This window comes from Nomascus leucogenys, chromosome 17 (genome assembly GCF_006542625.1).
Source record: "Nomascus leucogenys isolate Asia chromosome 17, Asia_NLE_v1, whole genome shotgun sequence".
Lineage (NCBI taxonomy): Eukaryota > Metazoa > Chordata > Mammalia > Primates > Hylobatidae > Nomascus > Nomascus leucogenys.
In genome coordinates, this window is record NC_044397.1 from 40,371,287 (window position 1) to 40,391,095 (window position 19,809).

A 19,809-nucleotide genomic window follows, 5' to 3' on the forward strand; every position below is an offset into this window, starting at 1 on the left:
TTGGCCTCAAGCAGTTCTCCCGCCTCTGCCTCCCAAAGTGCTGGGATTAGGCGTGAGCCATTGTGCCGAGCCAGGATGTCTCTTTAATAGGTACGTCTGGGCCGGGCGCAGTGGCTCATGCCTGTAATCTCAGCACTTTGGGAGGCCGAGGCGGGCGGATCACGGGGTCAGGAGATTGAGACCATCCTGGCTAACACGGTGAAACCCCTTCTCTACTAAAAATACAAAAAATTAGCCAGGCGTGGTGGTGGGTACCTGTAGTACCAGGTACTCGGGAAGCTGAGGCAGAATGGCGTGAACCCGGAAGGCGGAGCTTGCAGTGAGCAGAGACCGTGCCACTGCACTCCAGCCTGGGCGACAGAGGGAGACTCCGTCTCGGGGGAAAAAAAATAGGTACGTCTGGCCGAGCACGGTGGCTCACGCCTGTAATCCCAACATTTTGGGAGGCTGAGGCAGACGGATCACCTGAGCTCGGGAGTTCGAAACCAGCCTGACCAACATGGAGAAACCCTGTCTCTACTAAAAATACAAAATTAGCCGGGCGTAGTGGCGCATGCCTGTAATCCCAGCTATTCGGGAGGCTGAGGCAGGAGAATCGCTTGAATCCGAGAGGGGGTGGTTGCGGTGAGCCGAGATTGTGCCATTGCGCTCCAGCCTGGGCAACAAGAGCAAAACTCCCTCTCAAAAATAATAATAATAATCACAGTTCTATACAAGGTGCAGAATAAGAAAACAGCATTAACTATTTTAATGCTATTAAATGGGGAGCATTTCAGTTGCTTCTCCAAACAGACAACACCCATATCCAGAATTTGTTTGGCTTTCCAGTACAATCAAAAACACACTCATTAAGTTCTCTCCCTATTAAACTGTCTCCTTTAGTTTAAAGAACTTCACTGGCCCCAGTCTGTACCTTCCCAGCCTGTCCTTGAACGGGGCTAGACTGCGAGATGTGTCTAAATGCAGCCTCCTAATGCCAGACCTTTATCTCCTTTTCTTCTCACCTCAAGGATATCCTATCCCCACTAGGAGGTCTAGGTCAAAAGCTACCTCTGTGAAGTTTCCTCTGATCACCTAGCAGGAGCGATCTCGGCTCCTTTTCCTTGAGGCAGTAGACTTTTCTCCCAAGAACAGTAGGAGAAGCCTTCCCAGAGCACATGGCATTTGAGTTAATTGCGAAAAGAAGAGTTCTCTAGACAGAGAAAGGAGGGACGAACATTCTAGAAAGAACAGCAGAGTGAAGGCTGGAAGTTCAAGATTGTGTACCCAAAATGTGAGGATTTGAGGCAGAATATATCAGATGAGAATGGTAAAGGAAGTGACCATCCTGATACAGTTTGTAATGGCTGAATCGGAGTGACTACTCAGAAGGGAATTACAGGGCCGGGCGTGGTGGCTCACACCTGTAATCTCAGCACTTTGGGAGGCTGAGGAGACAGGATACCTTGCGGCCAGGAGTTTGAGTCTAGGCAACATGGCAAAACCCTGTCTCTGCTAAAAATACAAAAATGAGCTGGGCGTGGTGGCGCATACCTGTAATCCCAGCTACTTGGGAGGCTGAGGCAGGAGAATCGCTTGAACCCGGGAGGCAGAGGTTGCAGTCAGCCGAGATGGCGCCTAGCCTGGGCGACTAAGTGAAATTCCATCTCAAAAAAAAAAAAAAAAAAAAAGCAAAAGAAAACAATTTGAGATTTCAGAACAGCATCTCACTTTGCACATGTGAACTGGGCACCATAATCATTTCAGCGCTTGGGTCTGCTGTGGGCTAGAATCCATTCCTGGTATTGGTGAAGATGGGATCTGAGATGGGAAAATCGGCGATGGGCTTGGTTTCAGCCATGTGAACTCCAGGTACCCTGGAGAGCCATCCAGAACACAGCTGGAAATTCTGAGGGAGGAAGTGGGAGCTGGAGGTGGGGCTTGGTGGTCACAGTACAGAAACGAGCTTCAGGAACCATATAGAGCTTATGGAGAGACCCCAAATAAAGAACAGTGCTCACCTCGGGGAAATGGATTTATGGTTTTTGCGTTTTGTCTCATTTTGAGACGAGATCTTGCACTGTGGCCCAGGCTGGAGTGAGTGCAGTAGGGGGTCATAGCTCACTGCAACCTCCACCTCCTGGACTCAAGATCCTCCCACCTCAGCCTCCAGAGTAGCTGGGACTACAGGCACGCACCACCATGTCCCACTAAGTATTTTCTTTTTTGTAGAGACGGTGACAGGGATGGGGTCTCACTGTGTTGCCCAGGCTGACCTCAAGCCCCTGGCCTCAAGGTTTCCTCCCTCCTCAGCCTGTCAAAGTGCTGGGATTACAGGCATAAGCCACCACACCAGGCCTGGAATTACAATTTTTTTCTTTTCTTCTTTTTCGCCCCTCCTTTTTCACTGGAATTACAATTGATGTGATTTTCTTCTTTATATTTTTCTATATTTTATGATTATATTTTTATAATGACTACATTATTAGTTTGTTTTTGAGACAGGGTCTCACTCTGTTGCCCAGGCTGGAGTGCAGTTGCACAATCTTAAGTCACTGCAATGTCCGCCTCCCAGGCTCAAGTGATCCTCCCACCTCAGCCTCCCAAGTAGCTGGGACCACAGGCACGCAACACCATGCCCAGCTCTTTTTTTGTATTTTTGGCAGAGACAGGGTCTCACCATGTTGCTTGCCCAGGCTGGTCTCAAATTCCTGAGCTCAAATGATCCGCCCACCTAGGCCTCCCAAACTGCCAGGATTACAAGCGTGAGCCACCACTCCTGGCTCTTTTTCTTTCTTTCTTTTTTAAAATACATTTTAAAAACTATTTTAGGCTGGGCAGGGGTGGCTCACGCCTGTAATCCCAGCACTTTGGGAGGCCGAGGCGGGCAGATCACGAGGTTAGGAGTTGGAGACCAGCCCGGCCAATATGGTGAAACCCTGTCTGTCTCTACTAAAAATATAAAAATTTAGCTGGGTGTGGTGGTGCGTGCCTGTAGTCCCAGCTACTCGGGAGACTGAGGCAGGAGAATCGCTTGAACCCAGAAGGCAGAGGTTGCGATGAGCCGAGATCGCGCCACTGCACTCCAGCCTGGGTGACAGAGTGAGACTCCATCTAAAAACAAAAACAAAAAAAAATATTTTAATAGAGACACGTCTCACTATATATTGCCCGGGCTATTCTCAAACTCTTGCCTCCTGGGCTCAAATGATCCTCTCAGTTTGGCCTTCCAAAGTGCTGGAATTACAGTCATGAGCCACCACACCTGGCCCTGGTTTTATTTGTCTTAATGGCCTGTCCTTCCTCTTTAGCCCATAGGCTCAGCATTTGACCTCTCTCTTGAGCTCCGCGGCCTCAGGGGCAACTAGACAGCATCAATTCTAGCAGCCTAAAATCTTGAACTGTTTCCCCTTCCTGTCTTTCCACAGCACCTGCTTCAGGCCTTTATTATTTCTGCCCAAAATTGCTGTGATATTGACTTTTTGCTTAAAAAAAATGTTTTCAGTTGCATTCAAATTATGTATTATCATGGTAAAATGAAAACAGTTCCAAAAAGAAACATATATCAGTGTGCAGATGGATGGATTTTTAAAAAACATAAAAACATAGTTCCAAAGAAAATCAAATACTCCTACAAAAAGCAGCCCGGCCACACTCCTCTAACCACTTCCTGCTCCCCTGGGGCATCCATTTCCAACTCCTTAAATGTTTCCTCTAGTCTTTAGCTCTATATTTTTAATAATTCATATACTGCTATTTTCAGTTTCAGTTTTTTCTTTTTCCTTTTTTTTTTTTTTTGAGACAGGGTCTCGCTGTGTCACCCAGGCTGGAGTGCAATGGTGTGATCAAAGCTTACTGCAGCTTCGAAGTCTCTTTCTCAAGCAGTCCTCCAGCCTCAGCCTCTAGAGTAGCTGGGACCACAGGCATGTGCCACCCAGTTAATTTTTGTATCTTTTTTTTTTTTTTTTTTGAGACAGAGTCTCGCTCTGTTACCCAGGCTGGAGAGCAGTGGTGCAATCTTGGCTCACTGCAGCCTCCACCTCCCGGGCTCAAGCGATTCTCCTGCCTCAGCCTCCCAAGTAGCTGGGATTACAGGCTCCTGCCACCACCCCTGGCTAATTTTTGTATTTTTTTAAATTATACTTTAGGTTTTAGGGTACATGTGCACAATGTGCAGGTTTGTTACATATGTATCCATGTGCCGTGTTGGTTTGCTGCACCCATTAACTCGTCATTTAGCATTAGGTATATCTCTTGATGCTGTCCTCCCCCCTCTAATTTTTGTATTTTTAGTACAGACAGGATTTCACCATGTTGGCCAGGCTGGTCTCGAACTCTTGACCTCAAGTGATCCACCTGCCTTGGCCTCCCAAAGTGCTGGGATTACAGGCATGAGCCACCACACCCAGCCTAATTTTTGTATCTTTTGTAGAGACAGGGTCTTGCTCGCTATGTTGCCCAGGGTGGTCCTGAACTCCTGAGCTCAAACGATCCGCCCACCTCAGCCTTCCAAAGTGCTGGGATTACGGGCGTGAGCCACCTCGCCTGGCCTAGTTTTTCAGTTATAAATATTAGCTATTGACTTTCTTCAGTGGAAGATGAAGACTCAGCCCCACAAACACCACACACATATGCAAACATATTCCTGAAAGAATTATATTGCAATTGGCTAAATCAGCATGCAGCGTGTAACTTATGATTATGCATTATTCACAGATGATTCTTGTGGTAAACTCATTACATTTCCTTTCTTTTGTTGTCTCTGGATGACTTCAGTCTGTTTTTACTTCGTTTTCTCTGGACCTATCTCTGCTCTGGCTCCAGACTGACAGAACTGTAACTCTTCTCTCAATATATGCAACACATCCGGCAGGCACTGTCCTTCCCATCTGTCTCCTGCCTCCCCTCTCATTCCTCTCCATGGTATCCAGCACACCGTGGCACTCTAATGTTTACAGCTTCCAATGGATGGCTCCTTAAAGCAAACAGAATTAAACCAAACTGTGGCCTGACCTTCGAGGCCCTCCACAATCCATCCGCCATCTTGGTACTTCTTCCCTCAAACTCCTTATGCTTTCAAAACCTAGATTTATCTAGGTTTTTTTTTTTTTTTTTTTTTTTTTTTCAGTGGAGTCTCACTGTATTACCCAGGCTGGAGTGCAGTGGCACAATATTGCCTCACTGCAACCTTGCAACCTCTGCCACTGAGGTTCAACCGATTCTCCTGCCTCAGCCTCCCAAGTAGCTGGGATTACAGGTACCTGCCACCACACCCAGCTACTTTCGTATTTTTAGTAAAGATGGGGTTTCACCATCTTGGCCAGACTAGTCTTGAACTCCTGACCTCATGATCCACCCACCTCAGCCTCCCAAAGTGCTGGGATTACAGGCATGAGCCACTGCGCCCAGCCGGTTTTTTGTTTCTTTTTTTTTTTTTTTTTGAGATGGAGTTTTGCTCTTGTTGCCCAGGCTGGAGTGCACCTCTGCTCACCACAACCTCCGCCTCCTGGGTTAAAGGAATTCTCCTGCCTCAGCCTCCCGAGTAGCTGGGATTACAGGCATGTGCCACTATGCTCAGCTAATTTTGAATTTTTAGTAGAGACGGGTTTCCTCCATGTTGGTCAGGCTGGTCTTGAACTCCCAACCTCAGGTGATCCACCTGCCTCGGCCTCCCAAAATGCTGGGATTACAGGCGTGAGCCACCACGCCCCACCATTTTTGTTTTGTTTTGGTTTGGTTTGGTTTGGTTTTTTTTTTTGAGATGGAGTTTCCCTATTGTTGCCGAGGCTGGAGCGCAATGGCCCGATATCAGCTCACCGCAACCTCCGCCTCCCAGGTTCAAGCAATTCTCCTGCCTCAGCCTCCCGAGTAGCTGGGATTAATGGTGCCTGCCACCATGTCCAGCTAATTTTTTGTATTTTTTTTTAGTAGAGATAGGGTTTCATGATGTTGGCCAGGGTGGTCTCCAACTCCTGACCTCAGGCAGTATGCCTGCCTCGGCCTCCCAAAGTGCTGAGATTACAGTTGTGAGCCACTGCACTGGCTTATCTAGGTTTTAAAATACTACGCCAGCCAGGTATGGTGGCTGTTGCAAGTAATCCCAGCACCTTGGGAGGCTGAAGCAGGAGGATTGCATGAGCCCAGAAGTTTGAGACCAGCCTGGGCAATATGGTAACATCCAGCCTCTACAAATAATTTTTAAAATTTACCCAGGCATGGTGGCATGTACCTGTAGCCCCAGCTACTCAGGAGGCTGAGGTGGGAAGATCACTTGAGCCTGGGAGGTCAAGGCTGCAGTGAGCTGTGATTGCCCCCCTGCCCTCTAGCCTGGATGACAGAGTGTGACCCTGTCTCTAAATATAAACAAAATTAAAAAGATTCTCCCCTAAAAAGATCCAGGGCTCCTTGAAAAAGGAGTGGGGCTGGACAAGTCCGGGGCCGGGCACGGTGGCTCAGGTCTGTAACCCCAGCACTTTGGGAGGCCAAGGTGTGTGGGTCACCTGAGGTCAGGAGATCAAGACCAGCCTGGCCAACATGGGGAAACCCCTCTCTACTAAAAATACAAAAATTAGCTAGGTGTGGTGGTGCATGCCTGTAATCCCAGCTACTTGGGAGGCTGAGGCAGGAGAATTAATTGAACCTGGGAGGTGGAGGTTGAAGTGAGCCAAGCCTGGGTGGCAAAGTGAGACTCTGTCTCAAAAAAAAAATGTGAGTCTGGAACATTTCGTACCTGACAGTAAGGCACTGCTCAAATCCTGATGCAGAAATGTCAAAGGGCGGCCGGGCGCGGTGGCTCATGCTTATAATCCCAGCACTTTGGGAGATCGAGGCGGCCGGATCATGAGGTCAGGAGATCGAGACCACGGTGAAACCCCGTCTCTACTAAAAATACAAAAAAAGTTAGCCAGGCGTGGTGGCGGCCGCCTGTAGTCCCAGCTACTCAGAGAGGCTGAGGCAGGAGAATGGCGTGAACCTGGGAGGCGGAGTTTGCAGTGAGCCGAGATTGCGCCACTGCACTCCAGCCTGGGCGACAGAGCAAGACTCCGTCTCAACAAAAAACAAACAAACAAACAAAAAAAACAAATGTCAAAGGGCACAGGCACTAACTGGCCCAATCTGGAACAATTTAGACATGTATTTTATTTTATTTGTCTATTTAGAGACAGAGTCTCACCGTGTCACCAAGGCTGGAGTGCAGTGGCATGATCTCGGTTCACTGCAACCTCCATCTCCTGGGTTCAAGCGATTCTCTTGCCTCAGCTTCCCAAGTAGCTGGGATTACAGGCATGCGCCACCATGCCCGACTAATTTTGTATTTTTTGAAGAGATGGGGTTTTGCCATGTTGTCCAGGCTGGTCTCGAACTCCTGAGCTCAAGCAATCCACCCACCTTGGTCTCCCAAAGTGTTGGGATTACAGGCATAAGACACCGTGCATGGCCATTAAATTTCTTGGGTGTGATTTCGTAGCCTAGTTGTGTTAGGGAACATCTTTGTTCTAGGGAGATAGAAGCTCAAGTATTTAGGGGTAAAATATCTTAGTCCATTTGCGCAGCTCTACCTAAATCCCTGAGACTGGGTAATGTACAAGGAACAGAAATTTATTTGGCCACAGTTCTGGAGACTGGGTAGTCCAAGATCAAGGTGCTGGTTCCGTTATCTGGTGAGGGCTGCTCTCTGCTTCCAACATGGTGCCTTGATGTTGCAATCTCCTTGTGGGGAGGAACCTGTATCTTCACATGGCAGAAGGCAGAAGGGCTAGAGAGCCGAACACTGCTGAAGCCTTTTATAAGGGCCTTACTCATATTCATGATGGAGAAGCCCCATGGCCTAATCACCTCTTAAAAGCCCCACCTTTTGGCCGGGCGCGGTGGCTCACGCCTGTAATCCCAGCACTTTGGAGGCCGAGGTGGGCGCATCATGAGGTCAGGAGATTGGGACCATCCTGGCTAACATGGTGAAACCCCGTCTCTACTAAAAATATGAAAAATTAGCCAGCGTGGTGGCGGGCACCTGTAGTCCCAGCTACTCGAGGGGCTGAGCCAGGAGAATGATGTGAACCCAGGAGGCGGAGCTTACAGTAAGCTGAGATCCTGCCACTGCCCTCCAGCCTGGGCGACAGAGCGACACTCCGTCTCAAAAAAAAAAAAAAAGCCCCACCTCTTAATACGATCACAGTGGCAACACCAGAATTTTGGAGAGGACATATTCAAACCATAGCCATGTCATAATGTTGCAACCTATTTTCAAGTAATTCAGCCAAAAAGCTGGGGGGAGAAATGTCTGTAGGCCGGGCATGATGGCTCATGCCTGTAATCCCAGCACTTTGGGAGGCAGAGGTGGGAGGATTGCTTGAACCCAGGAGTTTGAGACCAGCTTGGGCAATATAGTGAGATCTCATCTCTACAAAGAAAAAGTTTTTTTGGCCTGACGTGGTGGCTCACGCCTGTAATCCCAGCACTTTGGGAGGCCGAGGCAGGTGAATCACCTAAGGTCAGGAGTTCGAGACCAGGCTGAACAACATGGCAAATCCCCGTCTCTACTAAAAATACAAAATTAGCCAGGCAGGGTGGCGCATGCCTGTAATCCCAGCTACGGGAGGCTGAGGCAGGAGAATCACTTGAATCCGGGAGTAGGAGGTTGCGGTGAGCCAAGATTTCACCATTGTACTCCAGCCTGGACAAGAGCGAAACTCCAACTCAAAGAAAAAAGAAAAAAAAGATCTCGTTGCCGGGCGCGGTGGCTCATGCCTGTAATCCCAGCACTTTGGGAGGCCGAGGCGGGCAGATCATGAGGTCAGGAGATCGAGACCATCTGACTAACACAGTGAAACCCCGTCTCTACTAAAAATACAAAAAATAATTAGCCAGGCGCGGTGGCGAGCGCCTGTAGTCACAGCTACTCGGGAAGCTGAGGCAGGAGAATGTCGTGAACCCGGGAGGCGGAGCTTGCAGTGAGCCGAGATCACGCCACCGTACTCCAGCCTGGGTGACAGAGCAAAGACTCCATCTCAAAAAAAAAAACAAAACAGAATTGTGTCACACAGGCCAGATGCAGTGGCTTATGCTTATAATTCCAGCAATTTGAAAGGCAAGGTAAGAGGATCACTTGAGATTGAGTCTGAGGCCACAGTGAGCTATGACCACACCACTGCACCCCAGTCTGGGTGACAGCACCAGACCCCGACTCCAAAAATAAAAAAGAAAAATCACAAAGAATTACATGGCAGAGTGCCTGCCTTTCACAGCTTGAACTGCTGCAGGAACTTTCCTTTTTTTTGAGAAGGGGTGGGGAGACACAATCTCTGCTAGTGATTCTCCTGCCTCAGCCTCCCAAATACCTGGGATTACAGGCGTGCACCACCACGCCTGCCTGATTTTTGTATTTTTAGTAGAGACAGGGTTTCACCATGGTAGCCAGGCTGGTCTCAAACTCCTGCTGGGATCACGGGCGTGAGCCACCACACCCGGCCACCTTTAGAGTTTTCTTACCACCAGGTTTTCCTCTCTCAATATCTTTCCCTCATTTCCTGCCTTAAAACTCTAGCTTGGCATCTGGGCGCAGTAGCTCATGCCTGTAATCCCAGCACTTTGGGAGGCCGAGGTGGGTGGATCACTTGAAGTCAGGAGTTCGAGACCAGCCTGGCCAACATGGTGAAACCTCGTCTCTACTATTTTTACAAAAGTTAGTCGGACGTACAGGCGGGTGCCTGTAGTCCCAGCTACTTGGGAGGCTGAGGCAGGAGAATTCCCTTGAACCCGGAGGTGAAAGTTGCAGGGAGCCGAGGTTGTACCACTGCACTCCAGCCTGGGAGACAGAGCAAGATTCTGTCTCCAAAACAAACAAACAAAAAAACCCTGTAACTTGAGATAAGCCTTCTCTTCTATTGTTTTTCTTTAAAAAATAAAAATTAAAATTAGATGTAGATGCTATGTTGCTAAGGCTGGCCTCAAACTCCTGGCCTCAAGTGATCCTCCCGCCATGACCTCCAAAACTGCTGGGATTGTAGGTGTGAGCACTGCACCCAGCCTTATGTTTTTTTCTACATAAAAAACAATACAGGATTATCTTCCAGACCTAATAAATATGTTCAAATAACCACAACCCCATTAAGGAAAAATATGACTTGACAGCAAATAATCAATCCAGACCAAGGTGATCACACTCGCTGTGAAGGTGAGAAAAGTTCATCTTTATTATGTTTCCCCAAGAGACGCACTGCACTGTTCTCTTGAAAACACACAGCTCATGCCCTCCTTTAGAACACACATCCTGTTTAAAGTAACATACAAACATGCCAATACAAGGTAAAACATTACATCTGAATTCTCACATTTCAAACATACACTAAATATCAAATAAACATTTATTTTTATAAGAATTTAGGGGAACTACTACATAGCTATAAATGTAATATTTATGTTAACTAAGTATCATAGATAAAAACCATGCTCCCTTCAGCAGCACGTGTAATAATAGATACAAAGATTGAAAGGTAAAAGATTTATGATAAAAATAATCCTCTCTTAAAAAGAAGAACAAAATTATATTTATGTGTATATAACAGTTATAACACCCATCACGCAACTTTATAGAAACAGCGTCTATTCAAAAATACCAGTATTTCCAAAATATTTAAAATAATATTTAAAGTAATAATATTTAAATAATTTAATATACTTAATAAATATTAAATAAAATAATATTTAAATAATTCAATGCCTATGTTTTTCAAAATAAACCAAAATAGATAGTGTATATTAGACATGTTAGTATGTATATCTGAGACATGTTAAAAATCACAACTGAATTCTCACAATTGAGTCACAAAGCTAAACAGCAAATAAAAATTTCTATCATGAGAATTTAGGGAACTACCAATAGCTATAAATAGAAGAGATTATTATGGAAGTATCATAGATAAAAAGAGTGCTTGCTCCAGGAGCACATATAATAATACAGAAAAAAATTTAAAGATAAAATATTTAGCATAAAAAGAATTCTTAAAAATGAAAAGGAAATTATATTTATGTATATATAACAGCTATAACTCTCATCAAAAAACTACAGGAACAGCATGTTTTCAAAAGTACAACAATTTCCAAACTATTTAAAATAAACCTATTAATAATTAAATGGCCAACATTTTCAAACAAACCAATAAATGCATAGTGTGATTGAAGCTATCTGTTACAGTCTATGGCACTGATATTTCACAAAGAATTCTGTGCCAATCTGAGCCTCTGCACTGTGCCTTCAAATGCGCATGGACTGTGGCAACCAAGTCTGTAAGAAAGAGGACCTCCAGGTTCTGCCCCAGGGAGGTTGGAATTCAGCAATATAAAAAGGGAGGTGGTGCCGCAGGAAAGGGTGGAACTGGACACACTCCTAGTTTCTTACTTTTCTCCAAGGACTCCTAGAAGTACCCCACCCCCCACCCCCACCCCTGCTCCTAGGAGGACAACGTGATCACTGTATTCAGCTCCAACAAGAACGGTCCAGGTTCTTCTAGATGATCTGCACACAGGGATCCTCTCCTTCCTGGTGTCTGCCATTAGCATTGGAATAAAGTTCCTGCTGAAAATCCGCATCTCCCCTGGGCCCAGTGTTCTGGAAGTGAGAGAGACGATGTGACACTTCAAGGAGGCAGCTCTCTAGACAGGAAGCTTATTCACGTCCCATGTCAAGTCTAACTAGAGTTCAGAGCAATTGAGAAATGCTATTTTATCTCCTGCCTTTCATTCTATACCCTGCTTCTGAACCATCGTGTTCAACTGTGATACTCACACTTTGGTGACCATGACTCCAAAACTCACTTAATACACCCAAGGTCAGCCCCAGTGATCTGCTTCATAGCAAGGACTTTGGGTGGGTCTGCCCAGGGAGTAGGGTATTCTCAGAGAATGTGGCTTTGGACTTCATCACAGCTGGGGCCTTTCGTGTCACTTAAGATCTAAACTTGTAACCATGCTAGATCTGTTTCTAATGTGACAACATCGCGAACCACGAGTCCAGAATCCTAATCCTAATCCTCCCTCCTCATGACGAAGTCTCATGCTCTGTGCTCAATGTGGTTAGCTGCGCAAGATGTAAACCAAAGCTTCACTGAACCCTTGACCCAAATCGGTACCTCAGGTGCATCAATCGTAATGAACCTCCCCGAACTCAATATTTATGATTATTTTTGAGGCAGGGTCTCACTCTGTTGCCCGGGCTGGAGCGCAGTGGCAGGATCAGGGCTCCCTGCGGCCCTGACCTCCCAGGTTCCAGCGATCCTCCTGCCTCAGCCTCCTGAGTAGTTGGGTAGAGATGCCTCCCGCATCGCCTGGCTAATTTTTGTATTTTTGTGGAGGGGGGATCTCGCCACGTTGCCCAGGCTTGAAGCCGGATCAAGCAATTGGGTTCCTCGGATTTCCAAAGTAGACCCCAATATTCTGCCTTTACCCCGGAGGATGCAGATGTACCTTCTCTCAGGCCGATGACCTCAGGCCTCCACGGGCCCTGGAGCATGCAGATGTACCTTCTCTCAGGCCGATGACCTCAGGCCTCCACGGTCCCTGGAGCTCTAGGAAAGGCGGGTGCGATCTCGCGCCCACACCCAGTGCTGTGGGTCATAAGCCTGGATCTGGAAAAACAAACACCCTTTGAGAAGACAGGGACTCCCCAGGATACCCCTCCCTCCCCTCATCCAGCCTCCAGCCCACCCGATTCCTCCCCACCTCCTCCACCTCCCCAGGCCCCACCCACCTCCTCCAACTCCTCCGGGGAAACCCAAGCCCTGCAGCGCATGGAACAGAAGAACTGGAACCGAAGCTTGTGGAACAAGGCTATCTGAGAGCGGTTCTCCCTGGCCCTCCGGGTCATGGAACGGCATAACTGGAACCGACGCTTATGGAACAAGGGTACGTGAGAGCGGGTCTTTCCATACAGGAAGTAGAAGATGTTTTGTTTGGGGGCCTCATCATCCTCCTCCATGTCATTGGCCAGGTAGCTGGGGACAGAAATCAGGTTACTGCTCAGGGGCACCACCAGGAGAGACCTCCGGCTGAGGTCAGCTTCCCAGAGAGGAGGGCAGGGGACCGTCCCTAGCTCAGGACTGGCACCCACCCTGCAGAGAGCCACGCCTTCCTCAGGAGGGCTCTGCTGGACAGAGACCTGATCAAGGGCGTCTCCCACTCCTTCAGGATGGAGACAAAAACTGAACTGGTGGCCGAGAGTGGTGCCTTACGCCTGGAATCCCAGCACATTGGGAGGCCAAAGCAGGAGGATCACTTGAGGCCAGGAGTTTGAGATGGGCCTGTGCAACATAGCGAGACCCTCGTATCTATTAAAAATATAAGAAATATGCCAGACGTGGTGGCTCCTGCCTGTAATCCCAGCACTTTAGAAGGCTGAAGCTGGTGGATCGCTTGAGACCAGGAGTTGGAGACCAGCCTGGTCAACATGGAGAAATCCCATCTCTACTAAAAATACAAAAATCAGCCTGGTGCGGTGGCACACCCATTAGTCCTAGCTACTCAGGAGGCTGAAGCATAAGAATTGTGTGAACCCAGGAGGCGGAGGTTGCAGTGAGTCGAGATTGGGCCACTCCATTCCAGCCTGAGAGGCAGAGCAAGACTCTGTCTCAATAAATAAATAAACAAATAACTGTCCAGGTGTGGTGGCACAGCCCTGTAGTCAAAGCTAATCCAGAGGCTGAGGTGGGAGGATCGCTTGAGCCCAGGATATGGAGGCTGCAGTGAGCTATTATCTCACCACTGCACTCCAGCTTGGGGGACAGGGCAAGTCTGTCTCAAAAAAATAAAAGAAATTGGATACATTGATATTTTGCCAGGACCCTGCCTTCTACAGGCGTCTAGTCTAATGGGATTGGGAGTAATCAGGACAGATGACCTATTCCGTGTCCAGGATGTAACTAGAGAGCTATGGGCATGTAGAAGTTGGAAGATGAGGGAAGGCATCCCAGAGGCTGTGGGGTGAACTGACTTCAAGGAATGGGTCCTTCCCTTCAGAACCACATGTGTGTGGGACACGCAGACAGAAAACACAAATGCAAAGTCGAGTGGAGGGCATTTGGAAGGAGCAGTGAGGTCAAACCACGGAATACCAAGATGGCGAGCCAGTGTGCTTGTAGAGATTGTAGAGAGGGTGGAATTGGCACTGTGGACCCTGGCCTCGGTAGAGAAAGACATCAGCTAACGAAGTTGTTCAGGTGGACAGTGAGGTTGTGCTTTGGAAAGATGCTCAGGCTGCCCTAGGAAGCTCCCTGGCTTGGGGAGAGACTCCAGGAGACCCCAGCAGGGAGCATTTGACAGTGGATTCGAGTGATGCGAGGGGGACCTGAACTGTGACCTCTGTCATGGGAACCCGGAGGAGGTTGATGGCATTTGTGGTTGATGTGGGAAGGACAGAGAGAGAACCAGAAATGTCTGCTTACTGGAGGAAGCGTCGTGTCCGCTCCTCCACTCCTTTTCTTTTTCCCTTAGGAGCGGTTTATGATTCCTTTTGTTTTACTCTTTTATTTGTACACTAGTGTTGGAGTTTGTTTTCTGGGCTTTTTTTTTTTTTTTGAGAAAAAGTCTCGCTCTGTCGCCCAGGCTGGAGTGCAGTGGCTCAACCTTAGCTTACTGCAACCTCCACCTCCTGGGTTCAAGGGGTTCTCTTGCCTCAGTCTCCCGAGTAGCTGGGATTACAGGTGCACACCACCACGCCCGGGTAATTTTTCTATTTTTAGTAGAGATGGGGTTTGGCCATGTTGGCCAGGCTGGTCTCGAACTCCTGACCTCAGGTGATCTGCCTGCCTCAGCCTCCCAAAGTGCTGGGATTACAGGCATAAGCCACTGCACCCAGCCTGAGTTTCTTTTTAGAAACAACAGTCTATGATAGTATAATCCTCTCTTTTTTGTACACAGAGTAAAGAGAACAAATAGGTGAAATAATAAAAGGCTGGAATCCCACTTCCCCCGCTGTCCCAGGGCATTGGATATTGACGGATACGAGGCAGCAAACCACTCACAGAGCCAGGAAGAAATGAATGCGTTGGTATTGCCAGGAGAGGAGGCCGGCCTGGCTAAAATACGCTATGACCATAGCCAGGAGGTATTGATGGAGAGAAAGGAAAACAGAGAGGGAGAGGTCACGTCTTGGAAGAGGAAGATTGTGGAGAGGGGGAATGAGGGTCTGGGGAGGGGCTGCCCATCAGAGAAGGGGCCTCAGTGTTGGGTTGACTGTACTCATTTGGGAATTGCGGGGTGGAGGGGTATTTGAGGTCGGATGCAAATCCGAGAAGCTGGAGGAAGGGTTTTCGGTGATGCTCCCAGGATGGCGGGCTCCGACAGGATCTTTGGAGGAGGTGTGTCTAGGTGGGCTGGTGTCAGGAGGGCCTTTTGTGTGCCAGGCAGAGAACTGTCCCAAAGAGCTGAGAGTAGAGGGGCCAAGAGTTTCAGGGCTGCGGCCAGACTGTGGCCCAGGGCTCAGATCCCAAAGGACCCATAGGAGAGGCAGAGGCCATTCATTCACTCTGCAAGAGACCAGCAGAGTCCTGAGGGAGATGCTGACAAATCATAAAAAGACCAAGAATAGGCGGGAGTGGCAGCTCAAGCCTGTGATCCCAGTACTTTGAGAGGTGGAGACAGGAGGATCATGTGAGCCCAACAGTTCCAGAACAACCTGGGCAACATAGAGAGACCCTGTTTCTACAAAGATTTCAAAAATTAGTTGAGCATGGTGGCATGTGCCTAGTCCCAGCTCCTCAGAGGGCTGAGGAAAGAAGATTGCTTGAGCCCAGGAGTTAGAGGCTGCAATGAGCTATGATCATGCACTGCACTCCATCCTGGGGAGCAGAGCTGGACTCTGTCTCAAAAAAAAAAATGTGTGGGTGCCAAGACTCAAGACCGTGGGAGCTGCTCGGGCACAGTGGCTGACGTCTGTAATCTCAGCACTTTGGGAGGCCAAGGCAGGTGGATCACCTGCGGTCAGGTGTTTGGGACCAACCTGGCCAACATGGCAAAACCCCATCTCTAGTAAAAACACCAAGATTAGCCAGGCGTGGTGGTTCATGTCTGTAATCCAAGCTGCTTGGAGGCTGAGGCAGCAGAATCGCCTGAACCCGGGAGGCATCGGCTGCAGCGAGACAAGATCGAGACACTGCCCTCCAGCCTGGGCAACAGAGCAAGACTCTGTCTCACAAAAAAAAAAAAAAAAAAAAGACTGTAGGAGCATCTGGTGGGAGGTGGTGGAGGGAGAACTGTGGGTTTGGAAACTGCGCCCTCCCCCTGGCCGTGCATTGGAACAGGAACACAGTTACATGGAGAACAAACTTACCTTGTCCGACACCCTCAGATCTTTGTCCCAGGCCAGGAATCTTTTAATGACAGGATCCTCTGTGATTAGAGAGCAGTGTCAGCATGAGAAGCAGGACAGGGTTTCCATGGGAGCAGCAGGGCAGCGAGGAGAAGTGTGCCTCCCGGGGAGAAGTCTCAGGATTGTGGCCATGGGTGAGGTGGATGGGAGAGGGGAGAATGAGTTTCACTGGGCAAGGGAGAGAGGCTCCTGCTCTGAGAATCCCCTGAGAAGAGGCGGAAGGAGGCCCTGGGTGTGAGAATCTACAGAATGTAGAGCTGGGAATCAGCCAGGACCCCCTCCAGCAGACACGGAGGGACCACTGCAGAGTCATAAAGGAATTCCCATCATTTCCTCATGAGACAGTCACATCAGGAGGTGACCATGGCCTTGGTATCCCCCACTATGGATGGAGACACTTAGATTTAGAAAAGTCAGTAAGAGACATTAAGTTTCAGAGGGCACAGCTGAAACCATTTTCTTTTATTGATTTTGTTTTTATTTATTAATTTGAGACAAAGTCTCGCTGTGTGGGCCAGGCTGGAACGCAGTGGTGCGATCTCAGCTCACTGCAACCTCTGCCTCCCGGGCTTAAGTGATTCTCCTGTCTCAGCCTCCCGAGTAGCTGGGAGTACATGCATGAGCTACCGTGCCCAGCCTTGGTTTTTCTTTTGAGACAGGATTTTGCTCTGTCACCCAGGCTGGAGTGCAGTGGTGCAGTCATAGCTCACTGCAGCCTCAAAGTCCCGAGTTCAAGCAATCCTCTTGCCTCAGCCTCCCAACGTGCTAGGATCTCAGGCAGGAGCCACCACGCCTGGCCCAAAACCAAGCTTTCTTATCCCAAGCGCCGACCTTTATCAAGTCTAACCTAATCCTCTGTCGTCTCCTAAGTGTCCCTCATGAGTGATCACTTCAGAGTCCTCCCGCATGGAGAGCTCACCCAGTAGTGGGGGCATATTTTTCCCATTGGAAAAGTGTGGTTATTGGAAGTTTCCTTTTTAGAAAGAACAGGATTGGAGGTGCTCTCTGGGGTGTCCTCCTACCAAGCAGCCTGTTGAAGGCCTCGTGGTGCTCAGGGAGCACGAGCGACACTCGCTTTCGCTTGAGCTTCTTCTTGAGGCCACACAGCGTCTCCGCCACCCAGGTCTCCTCAGGCTCAGGGACAAGCTCCTTCTGTGGCTCCTCCGATGATGACTCCTCAGATTCGTCTGACCACTCCCTCTTCCTTTTCCAGCAAAGGGACCTACATGGTGGGCTGGGATCTACCCCAGGGCCTGAGTAAAGAAACCAGGCCACGGTGTAATGCTTCTGCAGTTGGTCACCTTAGATCCCGACCGAAAATCCCAAACCACTCTCCATCCTCCCCAGCCTCGCAGACTGTTGGCTTCTCCAAGCCATCTTTCCTTCTGTCTGTCCCCTCTGCTGAGCTCCATGTGCCGCTCCTTCTCCTCCCCATTCTCCTGTTTCTCTGTCCTCAGAACACTTCCCCATGTCCTCATGTCCTTCCCTGGTCCCTGGCTGAGTCCTTTTTTTTTTTTTTTTTGAGACACAGTCTTGCTTTGTGGCCTACGCTGGAGTGTAGTGGTGCGATCTCGGCTCACTGCAACCTCTGCCTCCCGGGTTCCAGTGATTCTTCTGCCTAAGCCTCCCAAGTAGCTGCGATTATAGGTGCCCGCCAGAATGCCCAGCTCATTTTTGTACTTCTAGAAGAGACAGGGTTTCACCATGTTGGCCAGGCTGGTCTCCAACTCCTGGCCTCAAGTGATCTGCCTGCCTGGCCTCCCAAAGTGCTGGGATTACAAGTGTAAGCCACTGCACCCTGCCTCAGTACCTCCATTCTTCCCACACACCCTCCTCATGTGCTCTTCCTGACTTCTGGGCCCTTTTTTTTTTTTTTTTGAGACAGGGTCTCACTCTCTCACCCAGAATGGAATGCAGTGGCGCTATCTTGGCTCAAAGCAACTTCTGCATCCCGGGTTCAAGCGATTATCCTGTCTCAGCCTCCTGAGTAGCTGGGATTACAGGCATGCACCATCATGCCTGGCTAATTTTTGTATTGTTAGTATAAATGAGGTTTCGCTATATTGGTCTGGTTGGTCTCGAACAACTGACATCAAGTGATCCACCCATCTCGGCCTCCCAAAGTAATGGGATTACAGGCATGAGCTACCACACCAGGCCTTAGTTTTTCGACACATGGTTTTGCTCTGTCACCCAGGCTGGAGTGCAGTGGTGCAGCCATAGCTCACTGCAGCCTCAAATTTCTGAGTTCAAGCAATCCTCTTGCCTCAGCCTCCCAACATGCTGGGATCTCAGGCGTGAGCCACCACGGCTGGCCCGAAACCAAGCTTTCTTATCCCAAGCGCCGACCTTTATCAAGTCTAGGCTAGTCCTCTATCGTCTCCTAAGTGTCCCTCATGAGTGATCACTTCTGAGTCCTCCCACATGGAGAGCTCACCCACTGGGGGCATACTTTTCCCATAGGAAAAGTGTGGTTTTTGGAAGTTTCCTCTTTTTTAGAAGAACAGGATTGGTGGTGCTCTCTGGGGTGTCCTCCTACCAAGCTGACTATTGAAGTCCTTGTGGTGCTCAGGGAGCACGGGCGACACTCGCTGTTCCTTCAGCTTCATCTTGAGCCCACACAGTGTCTCCACCACCCAGGTCTCCTCAGGCTCAGGGGCGAGCTCCTTCTCTTTCTCCTCCTCAGATTTGTCTGACCACTCCCTCTTCCTTTTCCAGCAAAGGGACCTACATGGGGGGCTGGGATCTACCCCAAGGGCTGAGTAAAGAAACCAGGCCACTGTGTAACGCTTCTGCATCTGATCACCTTAGACCCCGACCCAAAACCCCAAACCACTATCCATCCTCATTAGCCTCGCAGACTGCTGGCTTCTCCAAGCCATGTTTCTTTCTCCTCTCCTCAACCACACATTCCGCTCCTTCCCCTCCCCATTCTTCCGTCTCTCTGTCCTCAGAACACTGCCTCATGTCGTTCCCTAGTCCCTGGCTCTCTCAGTCCCTCCTTTATTTTTTATTTTTATTTTCTTTTGTTTCGAGATAGAATTTTGCTTTGTCGCCCAGGCTAGTGTGTAGTGGTGCAATCTCAGCTCACTGCAACATCCATCTCTTGGATTCCAGTTATTCTCTTGTCTCAGCCTCTCAGGTAGCCAGGATTACAGGTGCCTGCCATAATGCCCAGCTCAATTTTGTACTTTTAGTAGAGACGGGGTTTCACCCATCTTGGCCAGGCTGGTCTCAAACTCCTGGCCTCAAGTGATCTGCCTGCCTTGGCTTCCCAAAGTGCTGGGATTACAGGTGTGAGCCACTGCACCTGGTCTGAATTTCTCCATTCTTCCCACACACCCTCCTCAGGTTCTCCTTCCTGACCTCTGACCCTTCTTTTTTTTTTTTTTTTTGACACAGCGTCTCACTCTCTCACCCAGACTGGAGTGCAGTAGCATGATCTCGGCTCACTGCAACTTCTTCCTCCC

General features: G+C 48.9%; 1 protein-coding gene across 1 annotated transcript; it reads right to left on the reverse strand.

Moving 5' to 3' along the window:
• Positions 1–11,518: 11,518 nt before the first annotated feature.
• LOC100592167 (putative speedy protein E16) lies at positions 11,519–19,137 on the reverse strand. Its single transcript, XM_030796311.1, has 7 exons — positions 18,879–19,137; positions 17,362–17,592; positions 16,303–16,359; positions 14,994–15,081; positions 12,725–12,968; positions 12,498–12,602; positions 11,519–11,587 (listed from the first exon to the last, which is right to left on the reverse strand). Exons 1-6 carry the CDS (start codon positions 19,135–19,137, stop codon positions 12,543–12,545), a joined length of 939 nt encoding a protein of 312 aa, XP_030652171.1. The 3' UTR covers positions 11,519–11,587; positions 12,498–12,542.
• Between the last annotated feature and the right edge of the window lie 672 nt (positions 19,138–19,809).